Here is a 22,280-nt window from a genome sequence, read left to right on the forward strand (position 1 = left end):
GTTAAACGTACCACTATTCCTATGGAAGATAGTACTTCCTTTAAGGATCCTTTAGATAGGAAGCTTGAATCTTATCTAAGGAAAGCCTATTTATATTCAGGTCATCTTCTTAGACCTGCAATTTCTTTGGCTGATGTTGCGGCTGCATCAACTTTCTGGTTGGAGAATTTAGTGCAACAATAAATGGATTCTGACATATCTAGCATTATTCGCTTATTGCAATATGCTAATCATTTTATTTGTGATGCCATTTTTTATATTATCAAAATCGATGTTAGATCCATGTCTTTAGCTATTTTAGCTAGAAGAGCTTTGTGGCTTAAATATTGGAATGCTGATATGACATCTAAAACTAGATTACCATCTCTTTCTTTCCAAGGTAATAATTTATTTGGTTCTCAGTTGGATTCTATTATTTCAACTGTTACTGGGGGAAAGGGAGTTTTTCTGCCTCAGAATAAAAAACCTAAGGGTAAATCTAAGGCTTCTAACCGTTTTCGTTACTTTCATCAAAATAAGGAACAAAAACTTAATCCTTCACCCAAGGAATCTGTTTCCAATTGGAAGCCTTCCTCAAATTGGAATAAATCCAAACCATTTAAGAAACCAAAGTCAGCCCCTAAGTCCGCATGAAGGTGCGGCCCTCATTCCAGCTCAGCTGGTAGGGGGCAGATTAAGGTTCTTCAAAAATATTTGGATAAATTCTGTCCAAAATCAATGGATTCAGAGCATTGTCTCTCAAGGGTATTGAATAGGATTAAGAGTAAGACCTCCTGTGAGAAGATTTTTTTCTCTCACGTATCCCAGCAACTCCAGTAAAAGCTCAGGCTTTCCTGAAGTGTGTTTCAGATCTGGAGTCTTCAGGGGTAATCATGCCAGTTCCTTTTCAGGAACAAGGTTTGGGGTTTTATTCAAATCTATTCATTGTCCCAAAGAAGGAAAATGTATACAGACCAGTTCTGGATCTGAAAATTTTGAATCGTTATGTAAGAGTACCAACTTTCAAGATGGTGATTATAAGGACTATTCTGCCTTTTGTTCATCGAGGACATTATATGTCCACAATAGACTTGCAGGATGCATACCTTCATATTCCGATTCATCCAGAACATTATCAGTTCTTGAGATTCTCTTTTCTAGACAAGCATTACCAATTTGTTGCTCTTCCATTTGGCCTAGCAACAGCTCCAATAATCTTTTCAAAGGTTCTAGGTGCCCTACTCTCTGTAATCAGAGAACAGGGTATTGTGGTGTTTCCTTATTTGGACGATATCTTGGTACTAGCTCAGTCTTTACATTCTGCAGAATCTCACACGAATCAACTAGTGTTGTTTCTTCGGAAACATGTTTGGAGGATCAATTTACCAAAAAGTTTCTTGATTCTTCAGACAAGGGTCACCTTTTTAGGCTTCCAGATAGATTCAGTGTCCATGACTCTGTCTCTAACAGACAAGAGACGTTTAAAATTGGTTGCAGCCTGCCGGCACCTTCAGTCTCAGTCATTCCCTTCAGTGGCTATGTGCATGGAAGTTTTAGGTCTCATGACTGCAGCATCGGACGTGATCCCCTTTGCTCATTTTCACATGAGACCTCTACAGCTTTGTATGCTGAACCAATGGTGCAGGGATTATACAAAGATATCACAATTAATATCCTTAAATCCCAATGTTCTACGTTCTCTGACGTGGTGGATAGATCACCATCTTTTAGTTCAAGGGGCTTATTTTGTTCGGCCAACCTGGACTGTGATCACAACAGATGCAAGTCTTTCAGGTTGGGGAGCTGTTTGGGGATCTCTGACAGCACGATGGGTTTGGAAATCTCAAGAGGCGAGATTACCAGTAAATATTTTAGAACTCCGTGCAATTCTCAGAGCTCTTCAGTTTTGGCCTTTGTTAAAGAGAGAACCGTTCATTTGTTTTCAGACAGTCAATATCACAACAGTGGCATATGTCAATCATCAGGGTGGGACTCACAGTCCTCAAGCTATGAAAGAAGTATCTCGGATACTTGCTTGGGTGGAATCCAGCTCCTGTCTAATCTCTGCGGTACATATCCTAGGTGTAGACAATTGGGAGGCGGATTATCTCAGCTGTCAGACTTTACATCCAGGGGAGTGGTCTCTCCATCCAGATGTGTTTTCTCAGATTGTTCAGATGTGGGGTCTTCCAGAGATAGATCTCATGGCATCTCATCTAAACAAGAAACTTCCCAGATACCTGTCCAGGTCCAGGGATGTTCAGGCGGAAGCAGTGGATGCGCTGACACTTCCTTGGTGTTATCATCGTGCTTACATTTTCCCGCCTCTAGTTCTTCTTCCAAGATTGATCTCCAAAATCATCATGGAACAATCGTTTGTGTTGCTGGTGGCTCCAGCATGGCCACACAGGTTCTGCTATGCGGATCTGGTTTGGATTTCCAGTTGCCAACCTTGGCCACTTCCGTTAAGGCTGGACCTACTATCTCAAGGTCCGTTTTTCCATCAGGATCTCAAATCATTAAATTTGAAGGTATGGAAATTGAACGCTTAGTACTAAGTCATAGAGGTTTCTCTGACTCAGTGATTAAAATTATGTTATAGGCTCGTAAATCTCTCTCTAGAAATATTTATTATAGAGTTGGAAGACTTACATTTCATGGTGTTCTTCTCATAAATTCTCCTGGCATTCTTTTAGAATTCCTAGAATTTTACAGTTTCTTCAGGATGGTTTGGATAAGGGTTTGTCTGCAAGTTCCTTTTATTTCACAGAAAAATTGCTATACTTCCTGATATTCAATGTTTTGTACAGGCTTTAGTTCGTATTAAGCCTGTCATTAAATCAATCTCTCCTTCTTGGAGTCTTAATTTGGTTTTGAAGGCTTTACAGGCTCCTCCATTTGAGCCTATGCATTCTTGGAAAGTGTTGTTCCTTTTGGCTATCTCTTCTGCTAGAAGAGTTTCTGAGCTATCTGCTCTTTCTTGTGAGTCTCCTTTTCTGATTTTTCATCAGGATAAGGCAGTTTTGCGGACTTCTTTTCAATTTTTACCTAAGCTTGTAAATTCTAACAACATTAGTAGAGAAATTGTTGTCCCTTTCTTGTGTCCTAATCCTAAGAATCCTTACATTCTTTGGATGTGTTAAGAGCTTTGAAATATTATGTGGAAGCTACTAAAGATTTCAGGAAGACTTCCAGTCTATTTATTTTATTTTCTGGTCCTAGGAAAGGTCTGAAGGCTTCTGCTATTTCCTTGGCTTCTTTGGTAAAACTTTTGATTCATCAAGCTTATTTGGAGTCGGGTCAGGCCCCGCCTCAGAGAATTACAGCTCATTCTACTAGATCAGTCTTTACTTTGTGGGCCTTTAAGAATGAAGCTTCAGTTGATCAGATTTGCAAAGCGGCAACTTGGTCCTCTTTGCATACATTTACTAAATTCTACCGTTTTTATGTATTTGCTTCTTCAGAAGCAGTTTTTGGTAGAAAAGTTCTTCAGGCAGCTGTTTCAGTTTGATTCTTCTGCTTTTGATTTAAGTTTTTCATTTATGAGAATAAACTTATTTTTTTGGGTTGTGGATTATTCTTTTTCAGCGGAAAATGGCTGTTTTTATTTTTATCCCTCCCTCTCTAGTGACCCCTTGCGTGGAGTTCCACATCTTGGGTATTGCTATCCCATACGTCACTAGCTCATGGACTCTTGCCAATTACATGAAAGAAAACATAATTTATGTAAGAACTTAACTGATAAATTAATTTCTTTCATATTGGCAAGAGTCCATGAGGCCCACCCTTTTTATGGTGGTTATGATTTTTTGTATAAAGCACAATTATTTCCAAATTTCTTTTGTTGATGCTTTTTACTCCTTTCTTTATCACCCCACTGCTTGGCTATTCATTAAGCTGAATTGTGGGTGTGGTGAGGGGTGTATTTATAGGCATTTTGAGGTTTGGGAAACTTTGCCCCTCCTGGTAGGATTGTATATCCCATACGTCACTAGCTCATGGACTCTTGCCAATATGAAAGAAATGAATTTATCAGGTAAGTTCTTACATAAATTATGCTTTTCATTAATAGGAAAAGCTTTGCCCATGTTCTTTGGATATAGACTCTACGATTAATTCTCACTCACAGGGTCTACATACATTGCACACACAGGACACATACAGACAGCATACAGTAGTACTCAGCCACTGTATGCTATCTGCAATTGCACTTTATGGCTGAGTACTACTGTATGCTGTCTGCATGTGCATTGTGTGGTTGAGTACTGCTGTACATGCTGTCTGCATGTGAACTGTATGGCTGAGTACTAATGTATGCTGTCTGCATGTGAACTGTATGGCTGAGTACTACTGTATGCTGTCTGCATGTGAACTGTATGGCTGAGTACTACTGTATTCTGTCTGCATGTGCACTGTATGAGTACTACTGTATGCTGTCTGCATGTGCACTGTATGGCTCTCTGCCAATACAGTACACATGCCGACAGCATACAGTAGTACTCAGCCATACAGTGCCCATGCAGCGAGAATACAGTAGTAGTAGCAATTTAGTGCACATGCAGGTAGCATACAGTAGTATTTAGCCATACAGTGCATACCATGGCAAAAAGTGAAGCCATTTTAGCTACATTTTTTTCATAGTTGTATATGGCTAGAAACTAACATGAATCCATTTTATCTATATACTCCATATTTGCTAATTTGCTGTATTTTTATAGTTATATGTTTAACTATGCAGTTGCCATTGCCAATGCCATTTTCCCCTATTATGTTTAGCATAGAGGCCTAATAGTTTGCACTTTGTGTTGTTTTGGCTGATATATACTTAGGTAGAGGTAGCTACTCCTTATATTTTTTGTACAAGTCAGCTTTTAATTGATGCATGATGTATTCCACTTTTATATGTTATTGTTGTAACTCTGGAATGTATAAGAGCAACAATGCTGTAGTTCAATTTCACATATCTAATCTGTCATGGTTTTCACATTTTTCAGGGACAGCCTGCTGTACCCACATTCCCTTTAAATGTCACTGAAGCAAATATCCCATTTTATTTCAACAGTGTTGATATAAAATAGTATATTTACTTCAGAGAAGTTTAAAGGGAATGTGTGTTTGTTTTTGTGAGACAACTCAGAGCTGGGTCCCAACCTGTTTATATTTAGGGGAAAAGGGCATTTTGTTAGCAGTCCAGTTTATTATACTGCTAATATCTGAGCACTGGATTTAATTTTGATTGACTCACATCATCCCAGTGTAGTAGATGTGACTAGTATACAGGCTCAGATGTGAAACTCCTAAAATGCCACCTGTTTAAGAAACTGGACCTTTTATTTAAAAACCTTTAATTTAGGTATGTGTATATATTTTATCTTATACTATGTATTGTCTATGCCTTCGTAATAAAACCTTAATAAAAATTAATTATTTAAAGTATAGAGTGTCATTTTTTTATTTCATTTAATATTTATATTATTATATAATATTTAAGTGCTGCCTAGTTGTCAGGTTGTGTAAAACAGTTTTTTGCTCAGAGCAGTAGCAGGTCTTCACAGCTGTAACAAAAATTAGAGGGAACATTGAATGTAGGGGACTGACTAAATCAGAACAGTTTATATGTTCTCATTATAAAATAATTATGTAATTAATAACATTACTTCCATTGTGTTTCTTATTGATAGGTGAATTCATAAACTGCAAGAATCTTATTCATGATCAGAGTGCAGATGCTTCTTTACATCTTCAAAATCAAAGAAGCCAAGTGGGAAATATATGTTCTGAATGTGGGAAATGTTTTTCTCAGAAATCACATTTTATTGCTCATCAGAGAATTCACACAGGAGAGAAAGCATTTTCATGTTCTGACTGTGGGAAATGTTTTACTCAGAAATCAAATCTTGTTAGGCATCAGAAAACTCATACAGGAGAGAAAGCATTTTCATGTTTTGACTGTGGGAAATGTTTTACTCGGAAATCACAGCTTATTGTACATCAGAAAACTCATACAGGAGAGAAAGCATTTTCATGTTCTGTCTGTGGGAAATGTTTTACTTTGAAACCTTCTCTTATTGTACATCAGAAAATTCATACAGGAGAGAAAGCATTTTCATGTTCTGACTGTGGGAAATGTTTTACTTTGAAACCAAATCTTATTGCACATCAGAAAATTCATACAGGAGAGAAAGCCTTTTCATGTTCTGACTGTGGGAAATGTTTTACTATGAAATCAACTCTTATTACACATCTGAAAATTCATACAGGAGAGAAAGCCTTTTCATGTTCTGATTGTGGGAAATGTTTTACTATGAAATCAAATCTTATTGCACATCAGAAAATTCATACAGGAGAGAAAGCATTTTCATGTTCTGACTGTGGGAAATGTTTTACTTTGAAACCAAATCTTATTGCACATCAGAAAATTCATACAGGAGAGAAAGCCTTTTCATGTTCTGACTGTGGGAAATGTTTTACTCTGAAATCACATCTTATTGCACATCAGAAAATTCATACAGGAGAGAAAGACTTTTCTTGTTCTGACTGTGGTAAATGTTTTACTAAGAAATCAACTCTTATTACACATCTGAAAATTCATACAGGAGAGAAAGCATTTTCATGTTCTGACTGTGGAAAATGTTTTACTATGAAACCAACTCTTACTAGGCATCAGAAAACTCATTCAAAGAAATCAGTTTAACCTCCTGGTGCAGAGGGTGACATGTAGTTGTCACTCACACAATATCAAGTGCTGATGATGACTGCATGTGACCCCCTGATGTGCACAGTTTTGCACTTGTTTGAGGCCCCTTTTGCACCTCAAGCATTTATGAGGTGAGCCCAGGGTGGATTTGATTTAAATCAATTTGATTTAAATCAATTTGATTTAATTCATGATTTAGGGGTTAAGAAAACAGAGGCGCCCAATGGCCTAATACCATATACACAGAGTTAATACAGGTAAGCAAAGTGGATACTCACAAACGGATAGCACCTGAGGGTGCAAACAGAGCAGACTGGAACATCACAGGATATGAGCAGCCAGCTATTAAAAGGGGAATCCTCACTTGTAGATTTCAAGGTATTCCTATATGAAGGGAGACAGAGCAAACATAACCCAGCACAGTTTGGTACAAAAATGTGTGTATTGTGGAAATAAACACACTTACATGTTCTGAATCACCTCCAGGTACAATATAAGCAGGCTGGAGCTTCTCAGCCACCCAGCTGACTGATTAAGAGTTAACAGGTCACAAAAAAACTCCCAAAGAGTTTAGGGATGATAGATGCACATAAAAAAATCAGCAGCGAATGTATAGATAAAAATATACTTTAATAAAAGTGACGTGATCCTCAGCCTCTGCAGAGGCTTTTAAGGCTATACACAAATTAAATGAAATACACTTGCTATATAAAGGGATAAAACAATCCAATAGGGCAAACCATTAACAAGATACACCTGTATGTATCATCAATAGGTAATTAGTTGATATGGTAACCCAAACAAACCAACCCTCCCAGCAATGACCTCACAAAGATAAATTAGGAATAAGTTATACATAGTAATTGTCTACAACCATCGATAATGAATAAACACATACATAACTCGGAGAAAATGTACACCAATACACTTTTAAGACACTACATAGATTGCAATCCTATCTTCATAATTCCCCGCTTAATATAGAGTCAATAATAATATAATAATGAACAATTCGCACAGTTGTAACAATAGAGAATCAATGACAATATGGTAATAAATTCCCACAATGGTGATCTAAAATTAATTTAGGATTTATCTTTAATCAGCATAAGCACATAACAATCAATTGACTAATGCATGATTCCGATAAAGTACTTTGGCATAAAGATTGTAATCCTATACTAGTATACAAAACACTATATAAAATAACAATATAGAGAGATTAAAATGAAACAAAACAAATCACCATGACAATTCGAGCATAATAATAATAATAAAAGCCAATCACAATCAGGCCCCCCCCCCCAATATGGCAGCCCCAAGCGGGACCCTCATTACCCCAAAGAGTAAAAAGGCCCTTTGGAAATGGGGATCAAGAGGTAAATCACTCTCCCGCAAAAAGAATAAATTACAAAAACTAATGAATGGGATTTTTAATTTATCATCTCGTGATCCTTCAGATGATGACATAAGAGTCTTAGGGAGAGGTTTATCCTTTAGTCCCTCAAATAAATGTAATGTTTACAACTATATGTTGACATCAATAGTTGCACAAGTTAAAGCTTTCATTGCAAATATATTTTGCAGATAAAAAGATCAAGGATGATAAATTGAGGGCTATTACCACTGACTCGATAGACTCACATGTGAGTGGGGGTTTCTTTGTGTATGAGCCTGAAATCTTAATGGAAGACTTGTTTGACAAATGTATTCATTCTAACTTGAAACCGAGATCTTCCTTCCTTCATTCGCTTATTGCAATATGCTAATCATTTTATTTGTGATGCCATTTTTTATATTATCAAAATCGATGTTAGATCCATGTCTTTAGCTATTTTAGCTAGAAGAGCTTTGTGGCTTAAATATTGGAATGCTGATATGACATCTAAAACTAGATTACCATCTCTTTCTTTCCAAGGTAATAATTTATTTGGTTCTCAGTTGGATTCTATTATTTCAACTGTTACTGGGGGAAAGGGAGTTTTTCTGCCTCAGAATAAAAAACCTAAGGGTAAATCTAAGGCTTCTAACCGTTTTCGTTACTTTCATCAAAATAAGGAACAAAAACTTAATCCTTCACCCAAGGAATCTGTTTCCAATTGGAAGCCTTCCTCAAATTGGAATAAATCCAAACCATTTAAGAAACCAAAGTCAGCCCCTAAGTCCGCATGAAGGTGCGGCCCTCATTCCAGCTCAGCTGGTAGGGGGCAGATTAAGGTTCTTCAAAAATATTTGGATAAATTCTGTCCAAAATCAATGGATTCAGAGCATTGTCTCTCAAGGGTATTGAATAGGATTAAGAGTAAGACCTCCTGTGAGAAGATTTTTTTCTCTCACGTATCCCAGCAACTCCAGTAAAAGCTCAGGCTTTCCTGAAGTGTGTTTCAGATCTGGAGTCTTCAGGGGTAATCATGCCAGTTCCTTTTCAGGAACAAGGTTTGGGGTTTTATTCAAATCTATTCATTGTCCCAAAGAAGGAAAATGTATACAGACCAGTTCTGGATCTGAAAATTTTGAATCGTTATGTAAGAGTACCAACTTTCAAGATGGTGATTATAAGGACTATTCTGCCTTTTGTTCATCGAGGACATTATATGTCCACAATAGACTTGCAGGATGCATACCTTCATATTCCGATTCATCCAGAACATTATCAGTTCTTGAGATTCTCTTTTCTAGACAAGCATTACCAATTTGTTGCTCTTCCATTTGGCCTAGCAACAGCTCCAATAATCTTTTCAAAGGTTCTAGGTGCCCTACTCTCTGTAATCAGAGAACAGGGTATTGTGGTGTTTCCTTATTTGGACGATATCTTGGTACTAGCTCAGTCTTTACATTCTGCAGAATCTCACACGAATCAACTAGTGTTGTTTCTTCGGAAACATGTTTGGAGGATCAATTTACCAAAAAGTTTCTTGATTCTTCAGACAAGGGTCACCTTTTTAGGCTTCCAGATAGATTCAGTGTCCATGACTCTGTCTCTAACAGACAAGAGACGTTTAAAATTGGTTGCAGCCTGCCGGCACCTTCAGTCTCAGTCATTCCCTTCAGTGGCTATGTGCATGGAAGTTTTAGGTCTCATGACTGCAGCATCGGACGTGATCCCCTTTGCTCATTTTCACATGAGACCTCTACAGCTTTGTATGCTGAACCAATGGTGCAGGGATTATACAAAGATATCACAATTAATATCCTTAAATCCCAATGTTCTACGTTCTCTGACGTGGTGGATAGATCACCATCTTTTAGTTCAAGGGGCTTATTTTGTTCGGCCAACCTGGACTGTGATCACAACAGATGCAAGTCTTTCAGGTTGGGGAGCTGTTTGGGGATCTCTGACAGCACGATGGGTTTGGAAATCTCAAGAGGCGAGATTACCAGTAAATATTTTAGAACTCCGTGCAATTCTCAGAGCTCTTCAGTTTTGGCCTTTGTTAAAGAGAGAACCGTTCATTTGTTTTCAGACAGTCAATATCACAACAGTGGCATATGTCAATCATCAGGGTGGGACTCACAGTCCTCAAGCTATGAAAGAAGTATCTCGGATACTTGCTTGGGTGGAATCCAGCTCCTGTCTAATCTCTGCGGTACATATCCTAGGTGTAGACAATTGGGAGGCGGATTATCTCAGCTGTCAGACTTTACATCCAGGGGAGTGGTCTCTCCATCCAGATGTGTTTTCTCAGATTGTTCAGATGTGGGGTCTTCCAGAGATAGATCTCATGGCATCTCATCTAAACAAGAAACTTCCCAGATACCTGTCCAGGTCCAGGGATGTTCAGGCGGAAGCAGTGGATGCGCTGACACTTCCTTGGTGTTATCATCGTGCTTACATTTTCCCGCCTCTAGTTCTTCTTCCAAGATTGATCTCCAAAATCATCATGGAACAATCGTTTGTGTTGCTGGTGGCTCCAGCATGGCCACACAGGTTCTGCTATGCGGATCTGGTTTGGATTTCCAGTTGCCAACCTTGGCCACTTCCGTTAAGGCTGGACCTACTATCTCAAGGTCCGTTTTTCCATCAGGATCTCAAATCATTAAATTTGAAGGTATGGAAATTGAACGCTTAGTACTAAGTCATAGAGGTTTCTCTGACTCAGTGATTAAAATTATGTTATAGGCTCGTAAATCTCTCTCTAGAAATATTTATTATAGAGTTGGAAGACTTACATTTCATGGTGTTCTTCTCATAAATTCTCCTGGCATTCTTTTAGAATTCCTAGAATTTTACAGTTTCTTCAGGATGGTTTGGATAAGGGTTTGTCTGCAAGTTCCTTTTATTTCACAGAAAAATTGCTATACTTCCTGATATTCAATGTTTTGTACAGGCTTTAGTTCGTATTAAGCCTGTCATTAAATCAATCTCTCCTTCTTGGAGTCTTAATTTGGTTTTGAAGGCTTTACAGGCTCCTCCATTTGAGCCTATGCATTCTTGGAAAGTGTTGTTCCTTTTGGCTATCTCTTCTGCTAGAAGAGTTTCTGAGCTATCTGCTCTTTCTTGTGAGTCTCCTTTTCTGATTTTTCATCAGGATAAGGCAGTTTTGCGGACTTCTTTTCAATTTTTACCTAAGCTTGTAAATTCTAACAACATTAGTAGAGAAATTGTTGTCCCTTTCTTGTGTCCTAATCCTAAGAATCCTTACATTCTTTGGATGTGTTAAGAGCTTTGAAATATTATGTGGAAGCTACTAAAGATTTCAGGAAGACTTCCAGTCTATTTATTTTATTTTCTGGTCCTAGGAAAGGTCTGAAGGCTTCTGCTATTTCCTTGGCTTCTTTGGTAAAACTTTTGATTCATCAAGCTTATTTGGAGTCGGGTCAGGCCCCGCCTCAGAGAATTACAGCTCATTCTACTAGATCAGTCTTTACTTTGTGGGCCTTTAAGAATGAAGCTTCAGTTGATCAGATTTGCAAAGCGGCAACTTGGTCCTCTTTGCATACATTTACTAAATTCTACCGTTTTTATGTATTTGCTTCTTCAGAAGCAGTTTTTGGTAGAAAAGTTCTTCAGGCAGCTGTTTCAGTTTGATTCTTCTGCTTTTGATTTAAGTTTTTCATTTATGAGAATAAACTTATTTTTTTGGGTTGTGGATTATTCTTTTTCAGCGGAAAATGGCTGTTTTTATTTTTATCCCTCCCTCTCTAGTGACCCCTTGCGTGGAGTTCCACATCTTGGGTATTGCTATCCCATACGTCACTAGCTCATGGACTCTTGCCAATTACATGAAAGAAAACATAATTTATGTAAGAACTTAACTGATAAATTAATTTCTTTCATATTGGCAAGAGTCCATGAGGCCCACCCTTTTTATGGTGGTTATGATTTTTTGTATAAAGCACAATTATTTCCAAATTTCTTTTGTTGATGCTTTTTACTCCTTTCTTTATCACCCCACTGCTTGGCTATTCATTAAGCTGAATTGTGGGTGTGGTGAGGGGTGTATTTATAGGCATTTTGAGGTTTGGGAAACTTTGCCCCTCCTGGTAGGATTGTATATCCCATACGTCACTAGCTCATGGACTCTTGCCAATATGAAAGAAATGAATTTATCAGGTAAGTTCTTACATAAATTATGCTTTTCATTAATAGGAAAAGCTTTGCCCATGTTCTTTGGATATAGACTCTACGATTAATTCTCACTCACAGGGTCTACATACATTGCACACACAGGACACATACAGACAGCATACAGTAGTACTCAGCCACTGTATGCTATCTGCAATTGCACTTTATGGCTGAGTACTACTGTATGCTGTCTGCATGTGCATTGTGTGGTTGAGTACTGCTGTACATGCTGTCTGCATGTGAACTGTATGGCTGAGTACTAATGTATGCTGTCTGCATGTGAACTGTATGGCTGAGTACTACTGTATGCTGTCTGCATGTGAACTGTATGGCTGAGTACTACTGTATTCTGTCTGCATGTGCACTGTATGAGTACTACTGTATGCTGTCTGCATGTGCACTGTATGGCTCTCTGCCAATACAGTACACATGCCGACAGCATACAGTAGTACTCAGCCATACAGTGCCCATGCAGCGAGAATACAGTAGTAGTAGCAATTTAGTGCACATGCAGGTAGCATACAGTAGTATTTAGCCATACAGTGCATACCATGGCAAAAAGTGAAGCCATTTTAGCTACATTTTTTTCATAGTTGTATATGGCTAGAAACTAACATGAATCCATTTTATCTATATACTCCATATTTGCTAATTTGCTGTATTTTTATAGTTATATGTTTAACTATGCAGTTGCCATTGCCAATGCCATTTTCCCCTATTATGTTTAGCATAGAGGCCTAATAGTTTGCACTTTGTGTTGTTTTGGCTGATATATACTTAGGTAGAGGTAGCTACTCCTTATATTTTTTGTACAAGTCAGCTTTTAATTGATGCATGATGTATTCCACTTTTATATGTTATTGTTGTAACTCTGGAATGTATAAGAGCAACAATGCTGTAGTTCAATTTCACATATCTAATCTGTCATGGTTTTCACATTTTTCAGGGACAGCCTGCTGTACCCACATTCCCTTTAAATGTCACTGAAGCAAATATCCCATTTTATTTCAACAGTGTTGATATAAAATAGTATATTTACTTCAGAGAAGTTTAAAGGGAATGTGTGTTTGTTTTTGTGAGACAACTCAGAGCTGGGTCCCAACCTGTTTATATTTAGGGGAAAAGGGCATTTTGTTAGCAGTCCAGTTTATTATACTGCTAATATCTGAGCACTGGATTTAATTTTGATTGACTCACATCATCCCAGTGTAGTAGATGTGACTAGTATACAGGCTCAGATGTGAAACTCCTAAAATGCCACCTGTTTAAGAAACTGGACCTTTTATTTAAAAACCTTTAATTTAGGTATGTGTATATATTTTATCTTATACTATGTATTGTCTATGCCTTCGTAATAAAACCTTAATAAAAATTAATTATTTAAAGTATAGAGTGTCATTTTTTTATTTCATTTAATATTTATATTATTATATAATATTTAAGTGCTGCCTAGTTGTCAGGTTGTGTAAAACAGTTTTTTGCTCAGAGCAGTAGCAGGTCTTCACAGCTGTAACAAAAATTAGAGGGAACATTGAATGTAGGGGACTGACTAAATCAGAACAGTTTATATGTTCTCATTATAAAATAATTATGTAATTAATAACATTACTTCCATTGTGTTTCTTATTGATAGGTGAATTCATAAACTGCAAGAATCTTATTCATGATCAGAGTGCAGATGCTTCTTTACATCTTCAAAATCAAAGAAGCCAAGTGGGAAATATATGTTCTGAATGTGGGAAATGTTTTTCTCAGAAATCACATTTTATTGCTCATCAGAGAATTCACACAGGAGAGAAAGCATTTTCATGTTCTGACTGTGGGAAATGTTTTACTCAGAAATCAAATCTTGTTAGGCATCAGAAAACTCATACAGGAGAGAAAGCATTTTCATGTTTTGACTGTGGGAAATGTTTTACTCGGAAATCACAGCTTATTGTACATCAGAAAACTCATACAGGAGAGAAAGCATTTTCATGTTCTGTCTGTGGGAAATGTTTTACTTTGAAACCTTCTCTTATTGTACATCAGAAAATTCATACAGGAGAGAAAGCATTTTCATGTTCTGACTGTGGGAAATGTTTTACTTTGAAACCAAATCTTATTGCACATCAGAAAATTCATACAGGAGAGAAAGCCTTTTCATGTTCTGACTGTGGGAAATGTTTTACTATGAAATCAACTCTTATTACACATCTGAAAATTCATACAGGAGAGAAAGCCTTTTCATGTTCTGATTGTGGGAAATGTTTTACTATGAAATCAAATCTTATTGCACATCAGAAAATTCATACAGGAGAGAAAGCATTTTCATGTTCTGACTGTGGGAAATGTTTTACTTTGAAACCAAATCTTATTGCACATCAGAAAATTCATACAGGAGAGAAAGCCTTTTCATGTTCTGACTGTGGGAAATGTTTTACTCTGAAATCACATCTTATTGCACATCAGAAAATTCATACAGGAGAGAAAGACTTTTCTTGTTCTGACTGTGGTAAATGTTTTACTAAGAAATCAACTCTTATTACACATCTGAAAATTCATACAGGAGAGAAAGCATTTTCATGTTCTGACTGTGGAAAATGTTTTACTATGAAACCAACTCTTACTAGGCATCAGAAAACTCATTCAAAGAAATCAGTTTAACCTCCTGGTGCAGAGGGTGACATGTAGTTGTCACTCACACAATATCAAGTGCTGATGATGACTGCATGTGACCCCCTGATGTGCACAGTTTTGCACTTGTTTGAGGCCCCTTTTGCACCTCAAGCATTTATGAGGTGAGCCCAGGGTGGATTTGATTTAAATCAATTTGATTTAAATCAATTTGATTTAATTCATGATTTAGGGGTTAAGAAAACAGAGGCGCCCAATGGCCTAATACCATATACACAGAGTTAATACAGGTAAGCAAAGTGGATACTCACAAACGGATAGCACCTGAGGGTGCAAACAGAGCAGACTGGAACATCACAGGATATGAGCAGCCAGCTATTAAAAGGGGAATCCTCACTTGTAGATTTCAAGGTATTCCTATATGAAGGGAGACAGAGCAAACATAACCCAGCACAGTTTGGTACAAAAATGTGTGTATTGTGGAAATAAACACACTTACATGTTCTGAATCACCTCCAGGTACAATATAAGCAGGCTGGAGCTTCTCAGCCACCCAGCTGACTGATTAAGAGTTAACAGGTCACAAAAAAACTCCCAAAGAGTTTAGGGATGATAGATGCACATAAAAAAATCAGCAGCGAATGTATAGATAAAAATATACTTTAATAAAAGTGACGTGATCCTCAGCCTCTGCAGAGGCTTTTAAGGCTATACACAAATTAAATGAAATACACTTGCTATATAAAGGGATAAAACAATCCAATAGGGCAAACCATTAACAAGATACACCTGTATGTATCATCAATAGGTAATTAGTTGATATGGTAACCCAAACAAACCAACCCTCCCAGCAATGACCTCACAAAGATAAATTAGGAATAAGTTATACATAGTAATTGTCTACAACCATCGATAATGAATAAACACATACATAACTCGGAGAAAATGTACACCAATACACTTTTAAGACACTACATAGATTGCAATCCTATCTTCATAATTCCCCGCTTAATATAGAGTCAATAATAATATAATAATGAACAATTCGCACAGTTGTAACAATAGAGAATCAATGACAATATGGTAATAAATTCCCACAATGGTGATCTAAAATTAATTTAGGATTTATCTTTAATCAGCATAAGCACATAACAATCAATTGACTAATGCATGATTCCGATAAAGTACTTTGGCATAAAGATTGTAATCCTATACTAGTATACAAAACACTATATAAAATAACAATATAGAGAGATTAAAATGAAACAAAACAAATCACCATGACAATTCGAGCATAATAATAATAATAAAAGCCAATCACAATCAGGCCCCCCCCCCCAATATGGCAGCCCCAAGCGGGACCCTCATTACCCCAAAGAGTAAAAAGGCCCTTTGGAAATGGGGATCAAGAGGTAAATCACTCTCCCGCAAAAAGAATAAATTACAAAAACTAATGAATGGGATTTTTAATTTATCATCTCGTGATCCTTCAGATGATGACATAAGAGTCTTAGGGAGAGGTTTATCCTTTAGTCCCTCAAATAAATGTAATGTTTACAACTATATGTTGACATCAATAGTTGCACAAGTTAAAGCTTTCATTGCAAATATATTTTGCAGATAAAAAGATCAAGGATGATAAATTGAGGGCTATTACCACTGACTCGATAGACTCACATGTGAGTGGGGGTTTCTTTGTGTATGAGCCTGAAATCTTAATGGAAGACTTGTTTGACAAATGTATTCATTCTAACTTGAAACCGAGATCTTCCTTCATTCCTGCAAAAACTGCTACTAATAACCATATTGATATTTTTTCAAATAAATTTTGGAAGACTTAGAGAAGTTATCAAAAGACCGCAAAAAATTGAGGTACAAATACAACCTGAATCCAGGTGAATGTAACATTTTAGCCAGCTTGTACAGTGACCCTAATTTGGTCATTAGACAAGCTGACAAGGGGGGAGGGGTAGTGTTGCAGGACATCCAGGATTATATTGTGGAAGCAAATAGGATTTTGAATGAAACTGGTTATTATCAGACACTTCAACATGATCCTACTATTGCTTACCAGAACCAGTTAAATTAAATCTTACAACCTGGTTTGGAACAAGGTATCATGACAAAACAAGAAAAAGACTATTGATATCCCAAATATCCTGGTACTGCATTCTACGACCACCTCCCCAAGATCCATAAGGATCCAGTGAAACCCCAAGGCCGGCCCATTATTGCGGGTATATCTTGATTTATTTTTACAGAAATTTGTAACATCTTTACTTTCATATATTAAGGATTCATCAGATCTACTACTTAAATTCAATAGAGTATCAATAGACAAAGACAGTTGGTGGGTCACATGTGATGTTGGAGCGGAGCATTATACTTCAACATCAAACATGAGTTGGGTATATCATCGGTACGTTACTTCTTAGAAAAAGACATATGCTTGATATTCAGATAGATTTTCTTATTGAACTAATTACATTTATTCTAAAACTTGATTATTTTCTGTATCAGAGTAGGTTTTACTTACAGATAAAGGGAACGGCCATGGGGACCAGGGTCGCTCCAAGTTTTCCAAATCTGTTCATGGAAACGTTTGAGCAACAGTACATCTATGATTCACCATTTGCAGCAAACCTATTGTTCTATGGCAGTTATATTGATGATCTTTTGTTTATTTTTAGGGGCTCTTATGAACAGGTAGTGGGGTTCATTGAGCATTTGAACAATAATAATTTTGGTATCTCTTTCTCCCACAATATCCAGAAATATTCTATTGAATTTTTGGACCTCCTGTTGGGGCGGTCAGATGGTGGAACAGTTTCTTCTAAAACCTATTTTAAAAGTGTAGATTGCAACAGCTTTCTACACTATAAGAGTAATCATTATAGTTGTTGGAAAAACAATGTGCCTTATGGACAGTTCAGGAGAATTAGAAGAAACTGTTCCACCATCCAGTACTATGATGAGCAGGCAAGAGTTATTGGCAATAGTTTCCTGGAAAAGGGATACCCTGCAAATCTTATTGAAAGAAACCTTAATAAAGTTAGAGAAGATGATAGAGACATATATTTCATCAAAGATAAAAAGCCAAACAAGAAACTTTCAAAGAATCTAATCCCCCGCTGTTTGTCACAAAATTCAACTCGAATCATCGAGAAATAAATAAGATCTTGTGGAAACATTGGTCGGTTTTAACTAGTGATACCATACTTCGTGATATAGTTGGTCCCAAGCCTAAAGTGGTATACAGAAGGGCACCTACACTAAAGACGACCCTGGCACCTAGTAAGGGATAAAAAAACAAATACTATCACATCCTATTATAAGGATTTAACTGTAAATCTTAATAAGAATAGCGTGTCCAAATGTTTCAGAAAACAATGTGGGATGTGTAAACATATAGAACATGGGACATCATCATTTAAGTCCAATAAAACAAATGAGCAATTTCCAATTAAGAGCCATATGACATGTGAATCCACCTTTGTCATATACCTACTGTACTGCCAATGTGGGGTCCAATACGTTGGCCGCACTTATAGAAAGGTAAAAAGGAGGTGTAGCGAACATGCGTATAACATCAAGAAAAAGATAACATCTCACAGTGTGTCTAGACACTGTGCTCATTTACATAAAGGAAATAAAAACAAAAATATGATGAAAATCATTCCGATAGAACAAATAAGTAGATCTCAAACTAACGCTTTTCTCACACTCAGACGTAAAGAATCCTTTTGGATTTCAAAGTTAAGGACTCTCCAACCGGAGGGACTTAACGAGAATTTTGATATGGCTGCTTTTACATAGGACATCATCACATTTCTATATATAGTTTCCTCTGTTGTGGTTAGATATGATATTTAGTGTTCTAGTTTACAGTACCGTTAGTTCCTCCTTCTGACTAATGAGACACTACATCAGCATGTTATTGCTACCATTTGAAGTTTACACTAAATATGAGAGTTATATTTTATTATTTAATATTTCCATTACACATAGTTTTCACCCATTTTCAAGAATATATTGACATTTCCTACCCAAGATTCATAAATCCCTCATTAATCCACCAGGGTGCCCGATTATATCAGGGATCAATTCTTTAACCTCTAATCTATCTCAGTATATTGATCATTTCTACAGAAATATGTGGTAAACTTACCTGCCTATTTAAGAGATTCCACACATCTACTAAACTTATTGAAAGAGGTCTCTTGGAACAAAAAATATATAATGGTCACATGCGATGTGACCTCTCTGTATACTAACATTGAACATAAACTGGGACTAATGGTGGTTAACCATTTCCTTAAAAAAGATGTTAACTTAAAAACTGAACAATGTGAGTTTATTTTAAAATGTATTGAGTTCATCTTATCCAATAATTATTTTATTTTTCATGGAATTTACTATCTTCAACAGAAGGGCACAGCAATGGGTACCAAGTTCGCACCCAGCTATGCAAATTTATTTATGGGTTTCTTTGAGGAATTTTTCATTTTTTCCCCCCATAAATCTTTATTAAGATAATTAGAATGACAACGAGAAAAACATGTGCATCCATACAATTATCATGTAGAACAATTTTTCATATATTGCAAAAAATGATATAGTCCTTAAACAGCTTGTTCTATGCATGATTGAACAAAGTTGTCTATTCTATTGAAGAACGGATGTACAAGAGGAACTTTAACCATGCATTTGATATAACAATTTTTCAATAAATTCCTCATGGTGTTAAACATTTTTGAATTTTTTATATAGTAAACAAATATAAATACAAGCTTTCATAAAGGTTCTCATATTAAAGAATGAATTGGAGATAGGAAATGGAATTGGTTAGAGACAGGAGTATTAAAGGGGGAAGAAAGAAAGATGAGAGAGGAAAAAAAAAATCATGATAAGTGGAACATGTTTATCTGGATTTTATTGCCTGATTTATATTGATCTATGCCAGGTTGCCACCATCATCTCATGGACCTCTAGTTTATGTGTTTTAGGTAATGATACCTCTGAAGGGACAGTAGATCAGTAATTAATACTCTCCACTCTTCCCTAGAGGGAACTATTTGTGTTTTTCAATATTTCAGAATGAGTTTTTTAGCAGCTGTAAGCATAATTAGTAGTAATGGTTGTTTACCCAGCCCGGACATCTTAGGGATTGAGAGGAATAGAATAGTGCATGGGTTGTGGGGGACCTGAGACTCTAGTGTTTCTGATATGTCTGAAAGAATGCCATACCAAAATTCCTGCAGTCTGGGACAAGACCACCAGATGTGAAGGAGAGAACCCTCTCCACTACATCCCCTCCAGCAAGTGTTGTTTAGCAGTGGGTAAATCCTGTGTAGACGGGAAGGGGTCAAATACCATCTACACAAAAGTTTTATATGTATTTCCTGAATTAAAGCTGAAACTGAGGATTTTCTAGTCAGTCTAAAAGCGTTGAACCAGGTCTCATCGTCAATATCACAATCTAGTTCATTTTTCCAAGAGTATGTGTATGACGGGAGATTTGTTGGATCGAGATTGAGCAGTATTTTATAAAGCTTGGAAATGAGATGAGTTGGAACTTTTGGCAAAATGCATAAGTCCTCAAAGGGTGTGGTTTTCCTGCCAAGATCCTCTCTATACTTATGATGTGAAATAAAGTGGATCAATTGATGATAGTGAAGCCAAGAGGAGAATATCACCTCATGAGCTTCTTCTAATTCTGATTGTGTTTTAAACCTGCCCTCCCTCGTGACAAAATGAACAGAACCTGTTCGAAGATTATAGGGTTTCAATCATGAGAAACCTAGGCGATAATAGGGGAGTTCTATATGTTCCAGAATTGGGGTAAGTGGAGCAGTTTTAGATGAGATATGCGTACTGGTGGATATGATCTTGTCCCAGTCTGATAATATGCTGGCTGTAATATGATAGTCATGTATAAATTTAGGTCTTTTTTGTAATGCTGTCCATGCCAATGCCACTATATTGTTTAATCAAAAAACAATATAAATCCGTAAAAAACACAATCTCAAGTTTGCAACTTCATGACATTTGGTGAACTTTACACCCAGCAAGTAAAGACATTACTTTTTTCTCTCCCCCACACAATAAGTACTCCTGCATAGACTACTTCTATACTGACTCGAACGGCCTCAACATGGTCACCCCCTGCTCTATTGGGTCTATAACCTGGTCGGACCACGCTCCTGTCACATGCACGGTACAGTGGCCTGACCTCCCCCCCATGACATACATCTGGAGACTGGACGATACATTACTGAACAACCCTTTAATTAGAGCAGACATTCAGAAGTCACTAGACGATTACTTGTTACATAACATTTCCTCACAGATATCTCCTATCACTGTATGGGAAGCACACAAATGCGTTCTACGGGGAGACTTCCTCAAGCACAAAGCGCGAATCAACAAACAGTATAGATTAAAACATACCCAACTGTTACAGACTATAGCACACACAGAAGAAAGTCATAAAAGAAACCCACTAGACTTTGACACCAAGAAAATACTAGAAAAGGCTAAAACCGAATTAAACGCACACCTTCAGGAGGCATATCATCGCAAGACCCTGCACGTAAAACAACAATATTACGAAGGAGGCAACAAGCCTGGCAAGTTGTTGGCTAGAGCCTTCTGCAGAAAGCAGCTAAAAACACACATACACTATATTCAGGACCCCGACGGGACGGTGTTGAAGGGCAGTAAACAAATAGCAAGCTCTTTCCATTCATACTATCAGTCATTGCATAACACAGCTCACCTCCCAGGTCTGGACGACCTCCCTGAGGATGTGTCCGCTAAGACTCTCCTAATAGATCAATATCTAGCAACCTTAGACCTACCACAGCTTGATCCCGAACAAAGAAATAGTTTAGACGCGCTTATCTCCACAGAGGAACTTGCGCAGGCTATCAAGGACTTCCCGAGCAGGAAGAGTCCGGGCCCAGACGGGTTTTCCCTTAAGTATTATAAAATATTCAGCGCTTCATTAGAACCCCTGATGCTCCAATTATTTAATAATCTGATTGAACAGCCTTCGCTTTCCGGCACCATGCTTGAAGCGTTTATTACAGTTATCCCTAAACCGGGTAAGCCCCCCACCTCTCCAGTCAATTTCAGACCCATTTCGTTATTAAATTTAGATATCAAAATTTTGGCCAAAATTTAAGCTAACCGTCTTAACAAATACTTACCACACCTCATATCAACCGATCAAGTGGGCTTTGTGCCCGGTAGAGAAGCACAAGATAACACCAATAAAGTGATTCAGTTGCTGAATTTTGCACAGGTTGAAGGTGTGTCCATGGCATTTTTCTCGACTGACGCGGAGAAGGCCTTCGACCGGGTCGACTGGTATTTTCTACGTCAGGTTATGAGGGCAATGAAATTTGGGGAGTCATTCCT

The 22,280-nt window shown here is 37.3% G+C and overlaps 1 protein-coding gene across 1 annotated transcript in view; it reads left to right on the plus strand.

The window, feature by feature from the left end:
* LOC128661351 (zinc finger protein 585A) overlaps positions 1–19,606 on the plus strand; it is a 1,234,370-nt gene extending 1,214,764 nt beyond the window's left edge. The window contains exons 9-11 of the mRNA XM_053715615.1: positions 5,661–6,667; positions 8,224–8,383; positions 13,876–19,606. Coding sequence (XP_053571590.1) covers positions 5,661–6,667; positions 8,224–8,383; positions 13,876–14,888 — 2,180 coding nt within the window. The 3' untranslated portion in view covers positions 14,889–19,606. The remainder of the gene's footprint in view (positions 1–5,660; positions 6,668–8,223; positions 8,384–13,875) is intronic.
* Positions 19,607–22,280: the final 2,674 nt, after the last annotated feature.

The sequence above is a fragment of the Bombina bombina genome, chromosome 5 (assembly GCF_027579735.1).
Source record: "Bombina bombina isolate aBomBom1 chromosome 5, aBomBom1.pri, whole genome shotgun sequence".
Classification (NCBI taxonomy): Eukaryota; Metazoa; Chordata; class Amphibia; order Anura; family Bombinatoridae; genus Bombina; species Bombina bombina.